At 47.4% G+C, this 18,515-nt stretch overlaps 1 protein-coding gene across 1 annotated transcript in view; it reads right to left on the reverse strand.

Moving 5' to 3' along the window:
• The window catches only part of LOC115467377 (MAM domain-containing glycosylphosphatidylinositol anchor protein 1-like), a gene marked incomplete in the record, with an annotated part of 483,050 nt that overhangs the window by 121,346 nt on the left and 343,189 nt on the right, over positions 1-18,515 (reverse strand). Inside the window, 1 exon segment of the mRNA XM_030199249.1 lies at positions 1,116-1,445. Coding sequence (XP_030055109.1) covers positions 1,116-1,445 — 330 coding nt within the window.

Consider the following 18,515-nt stretch of genomic DNA (forward strand, 5'->3'; position numbering starts at 1 on the left):
CTGGCTCAGGAACACTCTACGTCCCCCATACCCAATACGAAGGAGGTTCATCTGGCTCAGGAACACTCTACTTCCCCCATACCCAATAAGGAAGAGGTTCATCTGGCTCAGGAACACTCTACTTCCTCCATACCCAATAAGGAGGTTCATCTGGCTCAGGAACACTCTACTTCCCCCATACCCAATACGAAGGAGGTTCATCTGGCTCAGGAATACTCAACTTCCCCCATACCCAATACGAAGGAGGTTCATCTGGCTCAGGAACACTCTACTTCCCCCATACCCAATAAGAAAGAGGTTCATCTGGCTCAGGAACACTCTACATCCCCCATACCCAATAAGAAAGAGATTCATGTGGCTCAGGAACACTCTACTTTCTCCATACCCAATAAGAAAGAGGTTCATCTGGCTCAAGAACACTCTACTTCCCCCATACCCAATACGAAGCAGGTTCATCTGGCTCAGGAACACTCTACTTCCCCCATACCCAATACGAAGGAGGTTCATCTGGCTCAGGAACACTCTACTTCCCCCATACCCAATACGAAGGAGGTTCATCTGGCTCAGGAACACTCTACTTCCCCCATACCCAATACGAAGGAGGTTCATCTGGCTCAGGAACACTCTACTTCCCCCATACCCAATAAGAAGGAGTTTCATCTGTCTCAGGAACACACTACTTCCCCCATACCCAATAAGAAGGAGGTTCATCTGGTCAGGAACACACTACTTCCCCCATACCGAATAAAAAGGAGGTTCATCTGGCTCAGGAACACTCTACTTCCCCCATACCCAATAAGAAGGAGTTTCATCTGTCTCAGGAACACACTACTTCCCCCATACCCAATAAGAAGGAGGGTCATCTGGTCAGGAACACACTACTTCCCCCATACACAATTAGGAGATTCATCTGGCTGAGGAACACACTACTTCCCCCATACCCAATAAGAAAGAGGTTCATCTGGCTCAAGAACACTCTACTTCCCCCATACCCAATACGAAGGAGGTTCATCTGGCTCAGGAACACTCTTCTTCCCCCATACCCAATACGAAGGAGGTTCATCTGGCTCAGGAACACACTACTTCCCCCATACCCAGCAAGCAGCATGGCTGACCTGTCTCAGAAGAGATGTTCACTTCCACACTTAGATCAGGAATGGGTGCTCCCTGGAAGGAAGCCACGCACAGGTAAGTGCCATAATCACTGAAGCGCAGGTCTATGATCTCTAGGCTGCTGGTGATGGCTGGTAACTCTGGATCATTTCTGGTGATGAGCAGACGGTCAGAGATCTTGGCAGGCTTGCCGTTCTTGTACCAGGAATAAACAACTTTCTCCTGGGGTACCGCATCCACGTGACACGACAGCTTCAGGTCTTGTCCTAGCTGAATGCTCTCACTTTCCTTAATCAGGTCTGGGGTGATCTGGAAGGTGATATTCTTCATGGCTGTAAAGACACAACAGGCGATGTATTAGAAAAGAGTGGAACGGGTAGGCGTGAATCGTTTGTTTATTCTTTCCAAAAATACTAGGACTAGGGGGCACACAATGAAGCTACAAAGTATTAAATTTAAAATGAATCAGAGAAAATGTTTCTTCACTCAACGTGTAATTAAACTCTGGAATTCGTTGCCAAAGAATGTAGTAAAAGCAGTTAGCTTAGCGGGGTTCAAAAAAGGTTCGGATGGCTTCCTAAAGGAAAAGTCCATAGACCATTATTGAAATGGACTTGGGGAAAATCCACTGCTTATTTCTAGAATAAGCAGCATAAAATGTATTGTACTGTTTTGGGATCTTGCCAGGTACTTGTAACTTGGATTGAAACAGGATGCTGAGCTTGATGGACCTTCGATCTGTCCCAGTATGGCAATATTTATGTACTTATGATGTAGATTTTTCATTCTGAGATATTTTTGTTAGAACATTTTAGAGAGGAGTTTTCAACCTAGCAGTCAAAGTGAGCATGTTATGATAAAACGCCTCCCGAATTACGGATGGACCAAGGCAAGAGCAGTGGATTCTAAACTCTTCCATTTATGCAGCATAAGGAGCAGCAATGAGGATGATGGCTCAACATCACTCTCTACAAGCCTTCCTCAACATTTTTGGTCTATTGCTCTGGCTGACAATTATCGAGGTGGTTTTCCTTCAAGTAGTGTCAATAGATGGTCTTGAACCTATCAAGTAAAAGCAGAAGTTGGCTCACATAGATGACATGACAAGAAGAGGGGTGAGGGGAGCAAGTTGCTGATCTTCTAGCATGCGCCGGACTGCTGGAAAGCAAGAATGCAAGAAAGCAGTAGTATGAAGGGGTATTACAGAAGGGTGGTGGGTACTTCCTGGTCCCCATGCAAGGGAATAGGACTTTGCCAGAAACAGTGAAGGGTGCATATGTTCGTTGACTTCTGCTGGCCCACTAACCTGTCATGAACCCAGAAGAACAGAGAGTTTGCCAGTGCAAGAGACCCTTCTCCCTTATCTCTGGGTGCTAACCTTAGTCTGAGCTCTGAGCGTGGAGTACTATATTACAGCTTCCCAGCTCATGTGTGAAAGAGATCGGTATAAAGTTACATTAAGCTAGAAAGGAAAGATGGTTAATGATGCCCAAATTAGGCAAGAGGCTGTGGAACAACGTACATCGGACAAGAATGTTGACCATTTTCTTGGCAGGGTTTCCGACATTGTTGATGGCAGTGCAATTGTAATATCCAGAATCTTCGGTCCGGATCCTCCAGATAGTGAGATTTCCCCCTTGGGTGAAGCTGTTTTGAGGCATGGGGTTGGGAGAATGAGACCAGATCACTTGAGGTGTGGGGTCACCCCCCGTCAGTGAACATTGGATGGTGACGTTATCGCCAGGGTTCACTACCAGGGTTTCATTGACGGACATCTTTAGACTGGGAGGAGCTGGAAGAGAGAAGATGACAAAGATCATAAGGTTTCTCAAATTTACATTACCCAAGATTGATCATCGAAACGACCTTGCAAGTAGTGAGGCTCATGGCACATATCATGCATCATTTGCCCGCTCTGGCTCATACATTAACAAAGCAGTGCCTATTTGAAAATCGTTCAGTTCAACAAGGACACAACCCTACAACTGTGAAACACTGTCCCTATAACACGGCACCTAAATTTAAGCACCATCCCCCAGATTCTATATATGGCACCCAAATTTCCACATGCAAATTAATTGAATAACAAGCTCTGAATCAGTAATTGGGTGCTAACAACTAATTATTAAGGTTAATTGGCACCCATTAGAATTTGCATGCCTAACTCCCACAGCACATATCTGAAAAGGGGTGTGGCCATGGGAGGAATTCCTTGTCAGAGAATGTGGTAGAAGCAGTTAGCTTAGCAGGGTTTAAAAAAGGGTTGGATAATTTCCTAAGTCCTTAAACCATTATTAAAATGGACTTGGGGAAAATCCACTGCTTATTTCTAGGATAAGCAGCATAAAATGTATTGTACTTTTTTTGAGATCTTGTGATCTGGATTGGCCACTGTTGGAAAGAGAATACTGGGCTTGATGGACCTTCAGAGTGTCCCAGTATGGTAATGCTTATGTTCTTATGAGGGGCATAAGAGTAAATACTTATAGAATATGGGGCAGCACGCCCAACTTGGGTGCCAAGATTTACACCAGCATAAAGGGCAGGCATTTTATAGTATCACACTTAGCGCCAGTCTTTTCTGGTGCCCATTTTTGAGTGTGATTTATAGAATTTCCCTCTATATGCATGATTACATTTCTAGAATACTAGCACTTACATGGGTGAATGTACATGTGCACACAGAGTGCTCAGCGCTATTCTCTAAATTACGCACGCAAATGCCTTAGTGTATATATGCAAGGGGCGTTCCCATGGGAGGAGCATGGGTGGGACATAGACGAGGTTCCCACTTCTGTGCATATATGCAAGGCAGAGTTCCCTGGGAAGGAGCATGGGCGGGACATAGGCGGGGCTCCCACTTATGTGCATATATGCAAGGGGCGTTCCCAGGGGAGGAGCATAGGCAGGACATAGGCGGGGCTCCCACATGTGCAAATATGCAAGGGAGGAGCATGGGCAGGGCATAGGCAGGGATCCCACTTGTGTGCATAATTTACAGAATACTGAAAGTTCAGTGCTGAAGTGCCATATTTAGGCACACACGTTTACTCCAGCCAAAGATCTGGCAGAAGTGGGCGTGCCTAAATATAGGCGTGATGATGCTGATCCAAGCATCCTATAAGAACACTTATGTCCATAGAATAGGCTTCACTACCCGCATCAGTCATAGACAGGGGCGTAGCTACGTGGGGTCACGGGGGCATGGACCCCCGTGGATTTGGCCCTGGCCCCCCCCGCCGCCAACCCCTTCGATCCCCCCTCCTGCCGCCAACCCTCCCCTGCCACCATCGGGTACATTTGTTGGCGGGGGTCCCCAACCCCTGCAAGCCGAAGTCCTCTTCTCTGGCATGGCCGCGCTGCTGATCAGCAACGCGGCCGCGCAGGCTTCTGTTTCTGTGAGTCAGACGTCCTGCATGTAAGTGCAGGACGTCAGACTCACAGAAACAGAAGCCTGCGCAGCCGCATTGCTGATCTGCAAGGGCAGGCTTCTACATGGAATGTTGCTAGTGGAGGAGTAGCCTAGTGGTTAGTGCAGTAGAACATGGGATGTTGTTACTATTTGAGATTCTGGAATGTTGCTATTACTTGAGATTCTATATGGAATGTTGCTACTATTTTAGATTATAGATGGAATGTTGCTACTATTGAGATTCTGTTGCTACTATTTGAGATTCTACATGGAATGTTGCTATTCCACTAGCAACATTCCATTTTTAGATTGTGAGCTCTTTGAGCAGGGACTGTCTTTTCATGTATGGTGTACAGCGCTGCATATGCCTTCTAGCGCTATAGAAGTGATAAGTAGTAGTAGTAGTAGGATTTAGGGGCAGATTCAGGGGCCCTTTTACTAAGCCGCGTAAGCGTCTATGCGCACCCAAAATGGAGTTACCAACCGGCTACCACGTGGTTCTTGCGGTAATTTCATTGTTGGCATGCGTGTCTGAAAAATAATTTTTATTTTCGGACGCACGTCAAGTGGCCTTTGACATGCGTAGGTCATTACCGCCTGGTTAATGCGCGAGACTTTACCGCTAGGTAAGCCATGCCTAAAGTTTGATGTGGTTTATAATAATGTTAATGTGTTATAGCCAAGTGTAAATATAGGCACGACCATTTGGACCGACCCGGGTGCAGGGAGTGGAGGGTAGAGAGTTGACGGACCAGAGCACCGTGGGGGGGGGGGGGAGCAGAGGGAATAGAGAGAGACAGAGAGAGCAAGAGAGATCTGGAGGAAAGGAGAAGGGGAAGAGAGGGAGAGAGATACTGGACCTGATGGTGGTGAAGCTAAGGGAAGGGGGAGAGAGACCTGGATTATGATGGGGAAGAGAGGGGGCAGATGCTGGACTGGGGGACAGATGCTGGCCCAACGGAGGGAGAGAGTGAGAGATAGAGAGATGCCAGAGTACAGAAGTTGGATGGAGGGGGGTAGGGGAGGCGCAGGAGGAAGGGGAGAGGAGAGAAGCCTCCCTAAGGGGGGGACAGGGACACCAAAAAAATGCTGGCTCTGGAGGGAGCATAGGGACAGGAACACAGAGGGGGAGACACTGGAGAGGACGGATAAAGACACATATGAAAGATGGATGTTAGACACAGAGAAGAAATGTCAAAAGGACAGGAGACCCTGGAAAGAGTTAAGAAAAAACTCAGAAAAGCAGATGAGAGTCACTAAGACCAAAGCTCAGACAACAAAGATAGAAAACAAATGTATTTTTTCCTGAAATTATTAATTGTGGATATGTCAGCTTTGGAAAATGTGCATCCACCCTCCTTCCCTCCCTTTCCCCCCCCCCCCCCCCCCCCCAGTCCTCACCGTCTTTGGTGTTATAGGGGGAATCCATCTCAGGTTTTATGCTCGGGGTCCATTCAATCTGTATCAGCATTTTCTCTGGAGTTAATGCATCAGTTTATCTCTATATTCCTTGAGGAGATAGCAGTGCAGCTTTCCACAACACTAACCTGCCTGGAAGAGACTAATTTTACAGAGCTGTATGCCTCTGCCGAAATCTTTGCAATGGGCAACTGCCATCAAATAGAAAACTTATGGTTTTCATTTTGTCCCCACGAATTGATGGCTTTTAGCACACAGTAATGTTTAGGACGATCCCCGAAGGCCCACACTGGCCATATTGCTTAAAGTCCCGCTCCAGAAATGACCAGCACAATTAGAAAGCGAATGCTGAATGTTTATCAATGCAAGTGTCCCCCTGTGACGTGAGCCCTGTTATTGGAGTCGGCTGGCAAAGGGAGAATAGGTGACATTTCCAACACACTACTTCCCACCTCAAAAAATCTGCACCCTTCCCCCTCCCCCAAATAGGCTTCAGCTTCACACACATTGCCTTTGTTCTGGATGAGAAAGTTAGGTTTGGGTACTACTACTATAAATCACTTCTATAGCGCTACCAGTCGTACGCAGCGCTTCACAATTGAACATGAAGAAAAGACAGTCCCTGCTCAAAAGAGCTTACAATCTAAATCAGGACAGACAGACAGGACCAATAAGGATAAGGGTAGGACAGATAGAAGGACACATAGGGAAAGGGGACTATTGAAGAGAGGAAGACAAGATAAAGGTTACGAGCAAGTGACAAGTTAGGAGTCAAAAGCAGCATCAAACAGGTAGGCCTTTAGCCCGGATTTGAAGGCGGCCATGGATGGAGCTAGACGTAACGGCTCAGGAAGCCCATTCCAGGCATAAGGTGCGGCGAGACAAAAGGAACGGAGTCTGGAGTTAGCGATGGAGGAGAAGGGTGCAATTAGGAGAGATTTGCCTAGTGAACGGAGTGCCTGGGAAGGAGTATAGGGAGAGATGAGGGTGGAGAGGTAGTGAGGGGCTGCAGAGTGAATACACTTATAAGTCAATAAGAGGAACTTGAATTTTATACGGAAACGGATAGGGAGCCAGTGAAGTGACTTCAGGAGAGGGCTGATATGGGCATAGCGACTTTGGCGAAATATTAATCGTGCAGCAGAATTTTGAACAGATTGAAGAGGAGAGAGGTGGCTGAGTGGAAGACCTGTGAGAAGCAACTTGCAGTAATGTAAGCAAGAGGTGATGAGAGTGTGGATGAGGGTTCTGATAGCATGTTCAGAAAGGAAAGGGCGAATTTTGGTGATATTATAAAGGAAGAAACGACAGGTTTTAGCAATCTGTTGAATATGTGCAGAGAAGGAGAGGGAGGAGTCGAAGATGACCCCAAGGTTGCGAGCAGACGAGACAGGAAGAATGAGCGTGTTGTCGACAGAAATAGAGAATGTGGGAAGTTTTGGACATATTGAGCTTCAGGTGGTGGTGAGACATCCAGGCAGCAATGTCAGAGAGACAGGCAGATACCTTGGACTGGATTTCTGCCGAGATTTCTGGTGTGGAGAGGTAGATCTGGGAGTCATCAGCGTAAAGGTGAAACTGAAAACCATGGGAAGAGATCAGAGCACCAAGGGAGGAAGTATAGATGGAGAAAAGGAGAGGTCCTAGGACGGATCCTTGAGGTACACCCACTGACAGCGGGATAGAGGAAGAGGAGGATCCACCAGAGTATACACTAAAAGAACACTGTGAGAGATAAGAAGAAAACCATGAGAGAGCAGAATTCTGAAATCCAAGTGAGGACAGCGTGTCAAGGAGTAGGCTGTGATCAACAGTATCAAAAGCAGCAGAAAGATCGAGAAGGAGGAGGATAGAATAGAGCCCTTTGGATTTAGCCAGGAATAGATCATCGGAGACTTTAGCAAGTGCTGTTTCAGTTGTTTGAAGGGGACGAAAGCCAGATTGGAGTGAATCAAGAATAGGTTGAGAAGAAAGAAAGTCGAGGCAGCGACGGTGGACAGCACGTTCTAGTATCTTAGATAAGAAAGGGAGGAGGGAGATGGGGCTATAGTTGGAAGGAGAGGTAGGATCCAGAGAAGGTTTTTTGAGGAGTAGGGTGACTGTGGCATGTTTGAAGGCATCAGGGACAGTTGCAGTGGAAAGTGACAGATTGAGGATATGACAGATGAAAGGGGTGACAGCAGGAGAGAGAGTGTTGAGTAGATGAGTGGGAATAGGGTCAGTGGAGCAGGCGGTTAGTTTTGAGGATGACAGAAGAAGTAAAGTTTCTTCTTCAGTGATTTCGGAAAAGGAAGAAAAGGAGGCAGGAGTAAGAGGGTTGAGAGAGTGGACTAAGGGAAGAGGAGGTGGAGGAGTGGCCTAGTAGTTAGAGCACCAATCTTATAATCCAGAGGTGGCTGGTTCAAATCACAATCTTGGGCAAGTCACTTAACCCTCCATTGCCTCAGGCACAAACTTAGATTGTGAGCCCTCCTGGGACAGAGAAATATCCAGAGTCACCTGAATGTAACTCACTTTGAGCTACTACTGAAAAAGGTGTGAGCAAAATCGAAATAAATAAATAGGTTTGAAGTTTTCAAAAGCTGCTTCTACTGTTAAAGGGCAATCAGATACTAAGGTCATCTGTCTTTAACAAGAGCAACGTTCATTTATTTACAAAACTTCTAGTCCACCAAATCACCAAGGGTGGGGTGGAAAACATTCAAACATCCATAATAAATAGCCTCAGATACATATATACACTACAAACAACCTCAGGATGCGTTCACTCATGTAGAATCTGCATCTGTGAATGAGATTTGGTTGTACCAGTAGCGTTCCTAGGCTGGCTGACGCCCAGGGCTGATGCGCCCCCCCCCCCCCCGGGTGCAGCGCGGCCCCCTCAGCGAAATTACACCCCCGGCACATTTTTACCTGCTGGGGGGGGGGGGGGGGGGGTGCCGCGCGCGTGTTGGCTCCGAGTCCGCTTGTTCCCTGCTGCTCCCTCTGCCCCGGAACAGGAAGTAACCTGTTCCGCGCAGAGGAAGCAGCAGGGAGGGAATGACCGGACAGGCGCACGGCACCCCCCCAGCGTCGAGCACCCGAGGCGGACTGCCCCCCCCCTTGGTACGCCACTGGGTTGTACCACAGAAAACTGGTATATCAGATCCATGACCCCTTACCCATTTTATCTGAATTAAAAACCGCATGGGACAAATACAGAGGATCTCTAAGTGAGAAGAAAGGATTGCAGACTTAGTAGTTGTTATAGATGGGCAGACTGGACAGGCCACAGGGTCTTCACCTGACACCATTTTCAATGTATCTTGAAATTATGTCATTTTAGGTCATCTGCATTGAGCCCCAAGTTAGGAATCCATACCCCCAAAAGTGTTCCATTTTACACCCCAACTACTAGTACTAAAAGTCACCCTCCACTGGTAATAAAGTCCTTCTCCCCAAATAATAGCTCCTGCCCCATCGTAACACTGTTTCCATCAACATAGGAAACCATGCCTCCATATCACAGTGCAAATTTCACAAACCACCTCCCCATTCCTCCTCACCCACCCCCTTTCTACCTGGTAGAGATCTCCAGCCACTTCTGTGTTGCTGGAACCATCCCCTCAAAATAGTACTGGTTAACAGGGGCGCAGCTATGGGGGGCCACGGGGGCCTAGGCCCCGCAATTTTCATCCGGGCCCCTGCCCAACAAGATAAACTCACATGTGCTACTTTATGTGTATACCTGACCTTGATTTGTATCTGCCATTTTCAGGGCACAGACCGTAGAAGTCTGCCCAGCTCTAGCCCCGCCTCCCAACCACTAGCCCCGCCTCCTAACCACCGGTGCTGCCACCCAATCTCCGCTAAGCTTCTGAGGATCCCTTCTTTCTGAACAGGATTCCTTTATGTTTATCCCACGCATTTTTGAATTCCGTTACCATTTTCGTCATCACCACCTCCCGCGGGAGGGCATTTCAAGTATCCACCACTCTCTCCGTGAAAAAATACTTCCTGACATTTTTCTTCAGTCTGCCCCAATTCAATCTCATTTCATGTCCTCTAGTTCTACCGCCTTCCCATCTACGGAAAAGGTTCGTTTGCAGACTAATACCTTAAGTGCTGTAACGAAATACATCTGCGACTGAGTCTAATAGGCGGGACACTGGACACTGCAGTGGAAGCCAGACCCTGCACAAGCAAATGAAAGAGGAGCACAGATGTAAGCACTGACCCCCCCCTTTCCAGAGCTGCTCGCTGGTGAGATGGCAGAGGCTGAACTAGAGCCCCCTGGCAGGTAAGGAGGCTTTTCTTCCCACTTAACTGTGTCTGCAGTCTGAGTGCACTTGACAATTTGATAGAGACAGGTTAATCAGATTTCATTATCCTTCCCTGACTCTGTACTTCAACCTGACTCCACTCCAGGCTCATGAAAGCAACAGGGATTAAAACACTGCAACAATCTGAAGTGCCCTCCACATAGTAGGAAGTGGGCTGGATCTGAATTTGGGGCCCCCTGATAGTTTCCAGTGATCCTGCTGCCTTCCCTGAATAATGTGAACATTAAGGAACCCCCTCCTGAGCCTAATATCATTACTCAGTCCGATCCATGGGTTATACTGTGATCCTATTTCAGGAAACTCTCTTGTCGTCACAAAAATCAGGAGAGATTCTGTTTGACGGTCAATGCAAAGACAGAGAGAGACAGAGAGAGAGAGAGAGAAAACTGCAAGACCCTCTGCCAAAGAAATTGCTTGAAAAGATCCACTCATTTACTAATCCCGGTGGGCATATTTTTTTTTGTCTCTAGAGGATAGAGAGTGGGAAAAACAGGGATAAAAGAAGATCTTTGGGAGACAGCCGACAAAAAAAGGGGCCAGGATTTGTCATGACAAAGGATGTCTGGTGGCCAGGGGAAGGAGCCTCCATGGAGACAGGGCCACCGAGAGACAGAGCCGGGCCTGGGGCAGGACCGCTGCCCCACCCCTCACTGGGGCCTCCGCTGCTGCCCCTTACCTTCCTGCGTCTGCTCCTCCCTAGGGTTACCATATTTTGTCCCCCAAAAAGGAGAACATAAGCCCCACCCTGTGGCGTTCCTAGCCTGGATGGCACCCGGGGCGGATCGTCGATGCGCCCCCCCCCCCCGCCTGTAAAATGACACCTTTCCCCCCCCCCCGGAGAAATGACACCCCCTCGGGTGCACGCCGCTGGGGGGGGGGTGCCGCGGCGCACGCCTGTGGGCTCCGACTACGCTAACCGCTCGTTCGCTGCAGCTCCCTCTGCCCCGGAAGTAATTGTTCCGGGGCAGAGGGAGCTGCAGCGAACGAGCAAAGTCTGAGCCCACAGGTGCGCGCCGCGGCACCCCCCAGCGGTGTGCACCAGGGGTGGACTGCCCCCACCGCCCCCCCTTGGTATGCCACTGGCCCCGCCCCACCACACCCCGCCCCCTTTCACGCCCTCACTCTGCCCCCTGTCACATTTTCCCCTCCCCCCTGTCACAGACCCCGTCACCCCCCTCCCCTTACCTTACTACTGCCCTGGTGGTCTAGTGACCTCTTCGGGGCAGGAAAGAGCCCCCTCTTTCCTGCCCGGAGAGCTGCCCTGCATGCATCCTTCCTGTTGCTCATCTCGGCGCCGATTCAAAATGGCTGCTGAGAGTTGAAGTCTCGCGAGGTCAAGTCAACTCTCGGCGGCCATTTTGAATCGGCACCGAGATTAGGAACAGGAAGGAAGGATGCATGCAGGGCAGCACTCCGGGCAGGAAAGAGGGGGCACTTTCCTGCCCCGAAGGCGAAAGAGGTCACTAGACCACCAGGGCAGTAGTAAGTAAGGGGAGGGGAGGCTAGCAATCTGCCCATTTGTCCGGATTTCTGGGTAAATCCAGACATATGGTAACCCTACTCCTCCCTCGGTCCAGTGGCGTAGCCACAGGTGGGCCTGGGTGGGCCAGGGCCCACCCACTTAGGGTTCAGGCCCACCCAACAGTAGCACACGTTTAGTGGTAGCTGGTGGGGATCCCCAGCTCCACCAGCTCAAGACCTCCCCCTGGTGGTAACGAAAATGCTACTCTCCTTGATACTGTCACCTGCGCATTCTCAGTCTTCAGCGCATGCCTGCTGCAGATTGTCAAGGTGGAAAGAAGCATTTTCTCACCAGCTGAGATATTTGTTTTTGGTGGTGGTGCGGGGCAGGGAGAACACCCACTTCTTGCCTAGGCCCACCCAAAATCTGTTGTCTGGCTACGCCCCTGCCTCGGTCTCTCACTGTCTTGCTCTTGTATGCCGAAACAGAGCCTGATCTTTCTTTTGTCCAGTAAGGGTGGGCTTTTTTGTATTTTTACAAATCAACAACGTGGTTCAGTGGAGAAGAAGGAGGAACCCTTCCATGCACAAAGTGTTGCAAAGTGGACAGTCTCCAGGAAACTTTGGAGACCAGCAAGATTAGAAAGATAAGTCATGGATGATTTCTTTAAGACTGAGGTAATCAATAGAAATAAAACAAAATAAAACGTGGAAAAGAAAATAAGATGATACCTTTTTTATTGGACAAAACTTAATACATTTCTTGATTAGCTTTCGAAGGTTGCCCTTCTTCCTCAGATCGGAAATAAGCAAATGTTGGTAGATGACAGTATATATAAGTGAAAACATTCAAGCATTACTATGACAGTAAAATAGATACTATTGGAGATTCTACTTGGAATGTTGCTACTATTGGAGATTCTACATGGAATGTTGCTATTCCACTAGCAACATTCCATGTAGAAGGCTGCGCAGGCTTCTGTTTCTGTGAGTCTGACGTCCTGCACGTACGTGCAGGACGTCAGACTCACAGAAGCAGAAGCCTGCGCGGCCACATTGGTGATCTACAGGGGCCGACTTCTACATGGAATGTTGCTAGTGGAATAGCAAGATTCCATGTAGAATCAATAGAAATCAAACAAAATAAAACATGGAAAAGAAAATAAGATGATACCTTTTTTATTGGACATAACTTAATACATTTCTTGATTAGCTTTCGAAGGTTGCCCTTCTTCCTCAGATCGGAAATAAGCAAATGTGCTAGCTGACAGTGTATATAAGTGAAAACATTCAAGCATTACTATGACAGTAAAATAGATACCATTGGAAATTCTACATGGAATATTGCTACTATTGGAGATTCTACATGGAATGTTGCTATTCCACTAGCAACATTCCATGTAGAAGGCTGCGCAGGCTTCTGTTTCTGTGAGTCTGACGTCCTGCACGTACGTGCAGGACGTCAGACTCACAGAAGCAGAAGCCTGCGCGGCCACATTGGTGATCTACAGGGGCCGACTTCTACATGGAATGTTGCTAGTGGAATAGCAACATTCCATGTAGAATCTATAGAAATAAAACAAAATAAAACGTGGAAAAGAAAATAAGATGATACCTTTTTTATTGGACAAAACTTAATACATTTCTTGATTAGCTTTCGAAGGTTGCCCTTCTTCCTCAGATCGGAAATAAGCAAAAGTTGGTAGATGACAGTATATATGAGCAGAACATCAAAGCATTTCAGAGACAGTCTAACAGGATGGGTGGGGGTGGATAGGTGAGAGTTAGAGAGACAGGAGAGCAATACAATTTGATTACCTTTAAAAGTGGACTAACAGGGCAACCACACCTCTCTGTTTAAGACTGAGGAACAAAACTCTTTTCAACCATGTAAATGGATATAGAGGGAAGGTATTTACTTGAGTGCGAGTCGAGGCTTTTTGAGAACAGTCTTTTCTCCCTTTGAGGAGTTATTTCTACTGTTCTTTCTTTCTCTCATTCTTATATAATTGAACCATTGATAACAACGGGACTCCTAAGGTAACAGCAGTGGCGTACCAAGGGGGGGGCGGTGGGGGCGGTCCGCCCCGGGTGCACTCCGCTGGGGGGTGCCGCGGCGCGCGCCTGCTCCTCCGAGTTCGCTAAACCGTTCGTTCGTTGCAGCTCCCTCTGCCCCGGAACAGGGAAGCCAGGGTGGGTCTAATGAAGTCTTGGGGTGCCGGGGAGATAAGAGAGAGCTAAGGAGAACGTGGTGAAGGCGGTTAGCTTAGCAGAGTTTAAAAAGGGGTTAGACGGTTTCCTAAAGGACAAGTCCATAAACCGCTACTAAATGGACTTGGGAAAAATCCACAATTCCGGGAATAACATGTATAGAATGTTTGTACGTTTGGGAAGCTTGTCAGGTGCCCTTGGCCTGGATTGGCCGCTATCTTGGACAGGATGCTGGGCTCAATGGACCCTTGGTCTTTCCCAGTGTGGCATTACTTATGTACTTATGTACTAAGATGTGAATACAGCACATACAACTGCACAGCAGCTCTTCATCAGAATCTCATGTGGGTGTCACACTAATTCATGCAAGGTGTGTATACAGCACAGACAACTGAACAGTAGCCCTTCATCACAACTCCAAGCGGGTGTCACAATCATTCATGTAAGGTGTGAATACAGCACAGACAACTGAACAGCAGCTCTTCATCAAAACTCCATTTGGGTGTCACACTAATCCATGTAAGGTGTGAATACAGCATGGACAGCTGAATAACAGTTTTTCATAAGAACTCCATTCAAGAATCACACTAATTAAATTAAGGTGTGAATACAGCACAGACAGCTGAATATGAGCTCTTCATCAGAACCCCATGCGGGTGTCACACTAATTCATATAAAGTGTGAATACAGCACAGACAACTGAACAGCAGCTCTTCATCAGAACCCTTTGCAGGTGTAACACTAATTCATGTAAGGTGTGACTACAGCAGAAAAAACAGGTCTTCATTAGAACCCTCAGAGGGAATCAAACTGATAACACATGAAACATGAATACAGCATGGACAGCTGAAGAGTGGATTTTCACTAGTGCCCCTTGCACAACACAGATAGCTGAAGTCTGGACTAAGGACAAGGAGAACTTTAAATGTAGGGGACGCTGGTAAATGTACACATTTTTCTTTTTAACGAGTATTAATACATAAAAGCATAAAAATAAATTATAGTATATTAAAGAGAAAAGGAGGAAGACCAGGAATGATACTTATAAATGAAGGACTACAATCTGCCAACCATAAAGAGTAAACTGACCAGGGATTAACTTCATAACACAACAAAACTCTTGTCCGATTCATCTTTCACACTTTTTTGCTAGACTGCATATTATCAGGCAGCATTTCACATGTTCAAAAAAATGCAAACCAGAATTTTTCAGCAGCCCACAGAAAACCTTGGCTAGAAAAGGAAAAACATTTTTTTAAGGATTCGAGTATGCCATTAAAACTCCATTGATACGAAATGGAATTGAAAAGGGATATATTGCTTAATTTCTCCGTTCTTCCCTCTGCTATCTGGCAAAGGGATGGGTCCGGCAGAGGAGCAACGGAGACCAAGGCCATTCTCTGATCCTCATGCAGTGGGGCCAGGGAGCAGCAGGGAAATGGGGAAAATAATGCACCCATTTTGATAGGAGTAATTTAAAGAAATTAGATTAATCGCCCTATAGCAAACAGATTGCATAGCTCTGCTTAAAGGCAAAGTAGCGATAGCCGGGTCTTACCAGGCAAATACAGGCTTAATCCCCTTATCTAGGTTAAGAGAACAGAGCACAAACTGACCGGTCTCTGCTTTGCTTGACAAGGGGGACTGGTTCGCATTCTTGCTTCTATAGACCCGATTCTCCCCACTCCTTCGTGCCCGAGCTGCTCCTGAACAGAGAGAGCAGCGATGAAATCCGTGTTCCAGTGTCTGGAATGCAGCCACGTCACCATAGTGGCACTGCCAGAGTCAGTATTAATGCAGACAGCAGCAGTGTGCCCCGGTATAATTCTATAATGCTGCCACGTCACCCCAGTGGCACTGCTGAGTCAGTATTAATGCAGACAGCAGCAGTGTCCTGGTATAATTCTATAATGCAGCCACGTCACCATAGTGGCACTGCCAGTCAGTAATAATGCAGACAGCAGCAGTGTCCTGGTATAATTCTATAATGCAGCCACATCACCATAGTGGCACTGTCAGAGTCAGTATTAATGCAGACAGCAGAAGTGTGCCCCGGTATAATTCTATAATGCTGCCACGTCACCCCAGTGGCACTGCCAGAGTCAGTATTAATGCAGACAGCAGCAGTGTCCTGGTATAATTCTATAATGCAGCCATGTCACCATAGTGGCACTGCCAGTCAGTAATAATGCAGACAGCAGCAGTGTGCTCCGGTATAATTCAATAATGCAGCCACATCACCATAGTGGCACTGTCAGAGTCAGTATTAATGCAGACAGCAGCAGTGTGCCCCGGTATAATTCTATAATGCTGCCACGTCACCCCAGTGGCACTGCCAGAGTCAGTATTAATGCAGACAGCAGCAGTGTGCCCTGGTATAATTCTATAATGCTGCCACGTCACCCCAGTGGCACTGCCAGAGTCAGTATTAATGCAGAAAGCAGAAGTGTCCTGGTATAATTCTATAATGCTGCCACGTCACCATAGTGGCACTGCTGAGTCAGTATTAATGCAGACAGCAGCAGTGTCCTGGTATAATTCTATAATGCAGCCACATCACCATAGTGGCACTGCCAGAGTCAGTATTAATGCAGACAGCAGCAGTATGCCCCGGTATAATTCTATAATGCTGCCACGTCATCCCAGTGGCACTGCCAGAGACAGTATTAATGCAGACAGCAGCAGTGTGCCCCGGTATAATTCTATAATGCAGCCACGTCACCTCAGTTGCACTGCCAGAGTCAGTATTAAGGCAGACAGCAGCAGTGTTCCCTGGTATAATTCTATAATGCTGCCACGTCACCCCAGTGGCACTGCCAGAGTCAGTATTAATGCAGACAGCAGCAGTGTGCCCTGGTATAATTCTATAATGCTGCCACGTCACCCCAGTGGCACTGCCAGAGTCAGTATTAATGCAGAAAGCAGAAGTGTCCTGGTATAATTCTATAATGCTGCCACGTCACCATAGTGGCACTGCTGAGTCAGTATTAATGCAGACAGCAGCAGTGTCCTGGTATAATTCTATAATGCAGCCACATCACCATAGTGGCACTGCCAGAGTCAGTATTAATGCAGACAGCAGCAGTATGCCCCGGTATAATTCTATAATGCTGCCACGTCATCCCAGTGGCACTGCCAGAGTCAGTATTAATGCAGACAGCAGCAGTGTGCCCCGGTATAATTCTATAATGCAGCCACGTCACCTCAGTTGCACTGCCAGAGTCAGTATTAAGGCAGACAGCAGCAGTGTTCCCTGGTATAATTCTATAATGCTGCCACGTCACCCCAGTGGCACTGCCAGAGTCAGTATTAATGCAGAAAGCAGAAGTGTCCTGGTATAATTCTATAATGCTGCCACGTCACCCCAGTGGCACTGCCAGAGTCAGTATTAATGCAGAAAGCAGAAGTGTCCTGGTATAATTCTATAATGCTGCCACGTCACCATAGTGGCACTGCTGAGTCAGTATTAATGCAGACAGCAGCAGTGTGCCCCGGTATAATTCTATAATGCTGCCACGTCACCCCAGTGGCACTGCCAGAGTCAGTATTAATGCAGAAAGCAGAAGTGTCCTGGTATAATTCTATAATGCTGCCACATCACCATAGTGGCACTGCTAGAGTCAGTATTAATGCAGACAGCAGCAGTGTCCTGGTATAATTCTATAATGCAGCCACGTCACCATAGTGGCACTGCCAGAGTCAGTATTAATGCAGACAGCAGCAGTGTGCCCCGGTATAATTCTATAATGCAGCCACGTCACCCCAGTGGCACTGCCAGAGTCAGTATTAATGCAGACAGCAGCAGTGTGTCCCGGTATAATTCTATAATGCTGCCACGTCATCCCAGTGGCACTGCCAGAGTCAGTATTAATGCAGACAGCAGAAGTGTGTCCCGGTATAATTCTATAATGCAGCCACGTCACCCCAGTGGCACTGCCAGAGTCAGTATTAATGCAGACAGCAGAAGTGTCCTGGTATAATTCTATAATGCTGCCATGTCACCATAGTGGCACTGCCAGAGTCAATATTAATGCAGACAGCGCAGTATGGCCTGCTTTTAACACTATAATGCTGCTTCTTTTCCCCCCTCCCCCCTTAACGCTAAAAAACTACTTGTTCTTTCGTAAGGTTTCAGGTTGTACCATGGTTTTGCTCCTTACAAATAGGAAGATACATCATGTGTGATTTTTAATGTACTTGTCTGTATTTTGGAGAATCCTTACATCCAAAAGAGTATTCCATGATGTGTCCATATTCCAAAAGTGAACCAATAAAAGAGATTTGCCAACTGAAACCCAAATCCAAACCCTTCCAGTGCTTGAGTGAATGAAGTCTAAGTCTGGTTCTCTTTGACTACCCAAAGCACACAGCCTAGCCCCCCCCCCCCCCCCCAGTCTAACCCTTCCCTGTCCTCCGTTTTATTTTACCCTTTGACTGCTCTGCATGGGTCACTCTCCCTGACAAGAGACACTGGCAGATCTTTAATTCTGAAGGGAGCCACCGAATCTAGAAGACGAGCCACAAGCATCACCTGGAAAAGGAGGGGGCCACTGAAAGGACCCCAAAAAAGGACAACG

Source organism: Microcaecilia unicolor, chromosome 3 (assembly GCF_901765095.1).
Source record: "Microcaecilia unicolor chromosome 3, aMicUni1.1, whole genome shotgun sequence".
Lineage (NCBI taxonomy): Eukaryota > Metazoa > Chordata > Amphibia > Gymnophiona > Siphonopidae > Microcaecilia > Microcaecilia unicolor.